Below are 7,807 nucleotides of genomic sequence, written 5' to 3' on the forward strand. Positions count from 1 at the left end.
GGTTTCCTACTGAAGTCATGTGACAGGAACAATAATTAGTTTCCTATTGAAGTCATGTGACAGGAACAATAATTACTGTTTCCTATTGAAGTCATGTGACAGGAACAATAATAACTGTTTCCTATTGAAGTCATGTGACAGGAACAATAATTACTGTTTCCTATTGAAGTCATGTGACAGGAACAATATCTACTGTTTCCTATTGAAGTCATGTGACAGGAACAATAATTTAGGTTTCCTATTGAAGTCATGTGACAGGAACAATAATTACTGTTTCCTATTGAAGTCATGTGACAGGAACAATATCTACTGTTTCCTATTGAAGTCATGTGACAGGAACAATAATTACTGTTTCCTATTGAAGTCATGTGACAGGAACAATAATTACTGTTTCCTATTGAAGTCATGTGACAGGAACAATAATTACTGCTTCCTATTGATGTCATGTGACAGGAACAATAAGATGCAACCGTTTATTGCATTTAGTTTCCAACCAGGGTGACAAAGTGAAAAAAAAAAGGTTCTTATGGTGTACAAATACACAAGTATGACATCATCAATAAAGTTACAACACACCATTCTAAACTACTAGTACAAAAGAAAAAAATGTAAACGGGGCGTCCTCCCGTCACCTAGCGTCGGGCGTGGACGTGAGAATGTGTCGGCGGCATCAAGAGGAGGCGGGGCTTCCGGCGTCGCCGCCCTCGCTCACCTGGCGTTGCATCACCATCTCCTTGGCAACGCAGGTGATGTCGCCGTTGGTCCGCACACCCGGAAGACCCACCCTGCGACACACACACACTGTGGGTGCTGCTCTGCCCCCTGCTGGCTTGGAGTGTGAGTGTGTGTGCGCTCACCTCTGCTGGGCCTCCTCAGTCAGAGGTGTCATTCCTGGCTGCTTCCCAAAGAAGAAACTGGACCACCAGTGACCAGAGTCCTGCTTGGGAAGTCCTGCAGGACGCCACAACTTCATCATCAGGTCAAACATGTGTAAACAAAGTGAGTCAGGCCCCGCCCCCTATGCCCTGGAGGGGGTAGTCTAGCCCCGCCCCCTCTGCCCTCGATGTTTACTGCTGTAAAACAAAAGAATCGCGTGACCACGCCCACCTGGATGGTGAGGAATGACCTCGCCGCTGTACTCCGAACTGCCACACGAACTGCTGCTGGATGTCGATCCAATGCGCCCTGCGGGGGGGTGGGGGGGGATAGGGGGGAGGGGTCAGTCAAATATGAATGTGACCTCTGACCCCCACGCTGGTACTGACTTCGGTAGTAGTCTGTGGTGGCCACTAGAGAACCGCCCGCTGGAATGGCCGCCATGGCGCTGCTGCTTGATGGACCAGACGACCCTGCGGAGTCCACGTCCCATTACTAGTCAACAATGACGTCATCCACACAGAGCACAATGTTTACGTTCCACCGGCGCGTTCACGTCGTCCTTGTTGTGAAGCCAACGCGCGTGAACGCGCATAGGCTAGAAAAAGGGGGGAGGCTAGCATGGTTTGGTTTTTTTTTTAAATCTCCAAAATACAATTTATGTCATCACGTACAAATGTGTCGATATCTTCATGGGCGAAAGGACGAGGCGACATTTTGTGTCCTAAAACGGAGCAGGAAGACGCGGGTGGATGTAGCCGTTAGCATGCTAGCCCCCACACACACACACAATGTATATATTTGTACTCGTACACACACAATGTATATATTTGTACTCGTACATTAAACAACGTTTTGTCACCTTTTAGTGAGCCAGACGCGCTGAGCGGTAAGTCGGCGAGGCTGAGGTCTGAACGCTAGGCGACGGCTCCCATCTGAAAACGAGGTTTTTGTAGGCAGAAGAAAGCCTCCGCGTGACGTCCGCGGCTGGAGTCAAAGCTGCTGTGAGGGCGGCGCCGGCAGCTCCCCTATTTATCCACTCGCTGTGTGACGTCACGACATGGGCGGGGCTACAGCCGGGACTCCTGCAGTCCCAGGCCACGCCCCCCGTATTGTAACAATAACACTGACATAAAACGACAAAAAAAAAACCTTCACAAGCTCGCATTATTGTAACCGAGGGTTGATATATGTCGCCTATACTGTATAAAAGTACATAATAACAAACACGGAGGCTCCAGTTTTACACGAGGACCACTTTATGTCCTTTGTTTTCAAAACTCCGCTCCACCACACCGTGTCACCACTTCCGCTCTTTGCGCCTTCAAAATAAGAGCTCAAGGCATAATACTGTATAAGTGTTGTTGGAGGTACCGAACCCCACCAGTTTCATATGCGCATTCACCGAACCCTTCTTTGGTGAAAAATAAAACGTTCTTTTTTTTCCAATTCAAGACAAAGTTATATGTTTTTGGTAACACTTTAGTATGGGGAACATATTCTAGGTAACAAAGACTTAATTTAGAGTTATTTGTTAGGGTCAGGGTTAGAGGGTTAGGGTTATAATAAGGCCACGCCGAATAAGGCATTAATAAGTACTTAATCGTGACTAGTTAAGAGCCAATATGGTACTAATTTGCATGTTTATAAGAAACTAATTAATGGTGAATATGTTCCCCAAACTATAGTGTTACCATGTTTTATTACTGGTGCATAAAATGAACCATGCATGAACATCACAGCTCTCGTTTATGTTTTACTTGAACGCAACATTCTTACTATTGATCTACTTGGTAGACATTTGAACGCAACACTCTTACTTTGAATGTACTTAGTGTACATTTGAATGCAACACTATTATTTTACTTGGTAAACACTTGAACACACCATCCTTACAATTGATGTACTTAGTAGACATTTGAACGCAACACTCCCACTATTATTTTACTTGGTAAACACTTGAACACAACATTCTTACTATTGATGTACTTAGTAGACATTTGAACGCAACACTCTCGTTTATGTTTTACTCGGTAAACACTTGAACGCAACATTCTTACTATTGATGTACTTAGTAGACATTTGAACGCAACACTCCTGTTTATGTTTTACTTGGTAAACACTTGAACACAACATTCTTACTATTGATGTACTTAGTAGACATTTGAATGCAACAATCTCGTTAATGTTTTACTTGGTAAACACTTGAACACAACATTCTTACCATTGATGTACTTAATAGACATTTGAACGCAACAACCTCGTTAATGTTTTACTTGGTAAACACTTGAACACAACATTCTTACTATTGATGTACTTAGTAGACATTTGAACGCAACACTTTCATTTATGTTTTACTTGGTAAACACATGAACGCAACATTCTTACTATTGATGTACTTATAGTAGACATTTGAACGCAACACTCTCGTTTATATTTTACTTGGTAAACACTTGAACAGAACATTCTTACTGTTGATGTACTTAGTAGACATTTGAACGCAACAATCTCGTTAATGTTTTACTTGGTAAACACTTGAACGCAACATTCTTACTATTGATGTACTTAATAGACATTTGAACGCAACAATCTCATTAATGTGTTACTTGGTAAACACTTGAACGCAACCTTCTTACTATTGATGTACTTAGTAGACATTAGGACGCAACACTCTCGTTTATGTTTTACTTGGTAAACATTTGCTCACAACATTCTTACTTTTAATGTACTTAGTAGACATTTGATTGCAACACTATTATTTTACTTGGTAAACACTTGAACACACCATCCTTACTATTGATGTACTTAGTAGACATTTGAATGCAACACTCCCACTATTATTTTACTTGCTAAACACTTGAACACAACATTCTTACTATTGATGTACTTAGTAGACATTTGAACGCAACACTCCTGTTTATGTTTTACTTGGTAAACACTTGAACATACCATCCTTACTCTTGATGTACTTAATAGACATTTGAACGCAACACTCCCACTATTATTTTACTTGGTAAACACTTGAACACAACATTCTTACTGTTGATGTACTTAGTAGACATTTGAATGCAACACTCCTGTTTATGTTTTACTCGGTAAACACTTGAACACAACATTCTTACTATTGATGTACTTAGTAGACATTTGAACGCAACACTCTTGTTTATGTTTTACTTGGTAAACACATGAACACAACATTCTTACTGTTGATGTACTTAGTAGACATTTGAATGCAACACTCCTGTTTATGTTTTACTCGGTAAACACTTGAACACAACATTCTTACTGTTGATGTACTTAGTAGACATTTGAACGCAACACTCCTGTTTATGTTTTACTTGGTAAACACTTGAACACAACATTCTTACTGTTGATGTACTTAGTAGACATTTGAATGCAACACTCCTGTTTATGTTTTACTCGGTAAACACTTGAACACAACATTCTTACTGTTGATGTACTTAGTAGACATTTGAATGCAACACTCCTGTTTATGTTTTACTCGATAAACACTTGAACACAACATTCTTACTATTGATCTACTTAGTAGACATTTGATTGCAACACTCTCGTTAATGTTTTACTTGGTAAACACTTGAATACAACATTCTTACTTTTAATGTACTTAGTAGACATTTGAATGCAACACTATTATTTTACTTGGTAAACACTTGAACATGCCATCCTTACTATTGATGTACTTAGTAGACATTTGAACGCAACACTCCAACTATTATTTTACTTGGTAAACACTTGAACACACCATCCTTACTATTGATGTACTTAGTAGACATTTGAACGCAACACTCCCACTATTATTTTACTTGGTAAACACTTGAACACACCATCCTTACTATTGATGTACTTAGTAGATATTTGAACGCAACACTCCAACTATTATTTTACTTGGTAAACACTTGAACACACCATCCTTACTATTGATGTACTTAGTACATTTGAACGCAACACTCCCACTATTATTTTACTTGGTAAACACTTGAACACACCATCCTTACTATTGATGTACTTAGTAGATATTTGAACGCAACACTCCAACTATTATTTTACTTGGTAAACACTTGAACACACCATCCTTACTATTGATGTACTTAGTAGACATTTGAACGCAACACTCCCCCTATTATTTTACTTGGTAAACACTTGAACACACCATCCTTACTATTGATGTACTTAGTAGATATTTGAACGCAACACTCCTGATTATGTTTTACTTGGTAAACACTTGAACGCAACATTCTTACCATTAATGTACTTAATAGACATTTGAACGCAACAATCTCGTTAATGTTTTAATGTTCAAAGAACAAAAGCAACACAGTGCATGCAAACTCACAACAAATGACACACCTGCAATCCAGTCAGCTGTTGTTGTATCCGTAATACGCCGACAGGGAGAAGTTTGTACTTCCACGATGAGTCGGGTGTGTCTTGACCTCGGCCGAACCCCTGAGGCCGACTCACAGAAGCCCTGAGGCCGACTCACAGAAGCCCTGAGGCCGACTCACAGAAGCCCTAAAGTTCCATCGAACCCAGGTTAAGAACCACGTACGATAACAGCTTTAACAGGAACTTAACATAACAAAGATGCAAGTCCATAAACATAGGTTACATAATTATTCATATTTATCTTCACAAGTAAACCTTAATTGTAATCAGAAGTGGAAAGTAACTTATTACCGTACGCAGCTCTGATACTTTTAATTGATAAAAAACGGTTGTTTTTTTTGGTGTATTTTCAAATTGAGTATTTGTATTATTACTGTTTAGACACGTCTCCTTTCAAGTGTTTAAAAGCTACCAGCAGCGGTGATAAGTTCGGACTTTGAGTGTTTTCCGGTGTGGTCACTTAATATGAGTGTATTGTTGTCTGCTCGTAGAACATCCGGTTGGTGTGCGGGCAGCGCCCTCTTGTGGTCACTCCTTTGTCTTCGTGGTGACACGTCCAATTACGCACAAAGTTGACGTCTTCATCATCCGTTGGTTAGATGAAGTAAAATGTTAAACGTTTTGTCGTCCCAAAGAATGTACGTCAGCTAAAGAAAAATATGACGTTGTCGGCAGGATTCGAACCTGCGCGGGGAGACCCCAATGGATCACTAGTCAGTTACCTTCTAGTCCATCGCCTTAACCACTCGGCCACGACAACATGGAATACAGTCGAGGCTGATACTATATATATTGTTTTATATATATAATTATCTGGATATATTTTATATCATTAAAGGAAGTCATTACTTCAATTTGACATTAACTTCTTCTCCGGTTGGCTGAAAAACTGACATTAAACGTGTTAAATATGATCGACGCTGACCTCGTGCTAGTCACATGGTAAACTAGTAGCCAATCAGGAGTGGAGCAAAAAAGCCAAACCATCTCGTAAAAAGTTATGATTAAATCATGTTCAGTTCAATAATATTGGCGCCACAATCAATTAATCAAATAGCAAATTTCAAAACAAGAGCGAGGCGAGCTCTTTATTCTTTTCCGTCCGTCTGCGTGCCATTGCTGCCCAACGTTGCCAGGTGGGAAATGACAACTTATCTAACCGGAATCTTGAAAATTAATTTTTTTTAAACAAAATAATGGGTGAGGGCGGACTTACGTCACTTCCGCCTACCAATCCCCTAGCAACCGGGAATTCGTTGAAAACAAACCAGCTCACAGCGAACACAGCATTGACAGAAAAAGCATTTAACGAGCGTTGTGGCTTGGAAGTCGGCGTTAAATCCTTCATTTACGCATTTTTACTTATTCGCATATCGTGTGAAAAAACGAAAATGTATTATTTGCGTCAGACTCGTCTCAGTGAACTTTAAAGCTTCTCAGGCTTAGCTTGCTAGTTAGCTTAGCCTGCGCGCTACTAAGAAAGAGACGCGGAAGTTATCAACAACAAGATCAAGTGTTAGTGTATAAAATATTGAGGGATTTGAGGGCTACATGTATTGTTTAAGTACAACTGTTCTTCGCCAGGTGTTCTTTGGCCGCCCTGGCTTACGTTTTCCCGGTGGTGTCCATCTTAACGCTGCCTTTGGTATCCTCTCGTTGTCCGGTTTTCGAAAATAGCTAGCTAGGCTATAGACTATATAGCATATACCGCATGTTGTTTTTGTACAACAACAACCTTAGCTGTCGAACGTTATAAGGTACAAATTCAACAAGTACAACATTAGCACGGACGGTATAGCCAAGTTGTGGTTAAGAAGGTGGATTTTTGTTCCTTATATTTACCAGAAACGAAGTGATCCGAACACACGACCCGGGACTTTGGGGGACTCCAGTGAGAACCGTCCTCGTTTTCCCGGTGTAAAGCTGCGAGCCATTTGTCTCGTCTCTGTGGGCTTTTATCGCGCTTTGGCAGAACAAAATACAACCTTTGTTTTCCCTGTTTCCAGTTGTGGTTAGCACAACCAAAAACAACACCGTTTTTCTGCATTTTGGAGGCAGAATGACGGGTTTAACCAGCGTAGGTCGACAGGTTAAAGAGTAATGGCAACGGTTTGTTTTCAACGCCAGTCTGGTTGCTATGGCTCGAAGAACCCGTATGTAGCTCAGTTGCCCGGATGTCGGCCCTCACCCATTGCACGCACACGATCTGACGTTTCTTAATAATAACAATAAACATCTTAGTATCAAACTTAAAACACTTTCCACCTAAATTTAGAGTTACATAAACAAGTTAAACAGTTTTCTTACAGACTTATCTTTTCCAAGGCTTGTAAGAGCTAACTCAACTTGTCCACTCCTCAATTGTCTCAACCCGGAAGTGCCCAAACTAATGACGCGTAGTATTTTTATATCGCCACAAGGTGTCAGTAAGAGTCTACAATCTAATGGACATAACATTGCAGGTCCCACAGGGCATTTCCTGTACGTGGGAAGGGATTCGAATAAAGAACCAACTCTTTTTCTT

At 40.7% G+C, this 7,807-nt stretch overlaps 1 protein-coding gene and 1 non-coding gene across 2 annotated transcripts; both read right to left on the reverse strand.

The window, feature by feature from the left end:
• Positions 1 to 459: 459 nt before the first annotated feature.
• ppdpfb (pancreatic progenitor cell differentiation and proliferation factor b) lies at positions 460 to 1,895 on the reverse strand. Its single transcript, XM_062051870.1, has 5 exons — positions 1,739 to 1,895; positions 1,266 to 1,349; positions 1,108 to 1,185; positions 858 to 951; positions 460 to 785 (listed from the first exon to the last, which is right to left on the reverse strand). The coding sequence occupies exons 2-5, from the start codon at positions 1,318 to 1,320 to the stop codon at positions 671 to 673; spliced, it is 342 nt and encodes a 113-aa protein (XP_061907854.1). The 5' UTR covers positions 1,321 to 1,349; positions 1,739 to 1,895; the 3' UTR covers positions 460 to 670.
• A 4,051-nt stretch (positions 1,896 to 5,946) lies between these two features.
• Positions 5,947 to 6,043, reverse strand: trnas-aga (transfer RNA serine (anticodon AGA)). The gene is given in 2 exon segments: positions 5,947 to 5,991; positions 6,007 to 6,043. It is a non-coding gene; the product is annotated as a tRNA-Ser (tRNA).
• Between the last annotated feature and the right edge of the window lie 1,764 nt (positions 6,044 to 7,807).

The sequence above is a fragment of the Entelurus aequoreus genome, linkage group LG07, assembly GCF_033978785.1.
Source record: "Entelurus aequoreus isolate RoL-2023_Sb linkage group LG07, RoL_Eaeq_v1.1, whole genome shotgun sequence".
Taxonomy (NCBI): Eukaryota; Metazoa; Chordata; class Actinopteri; order Syngnathiformes; family Syngnathidae; genus Entelurus; species Entelurus aequoreus.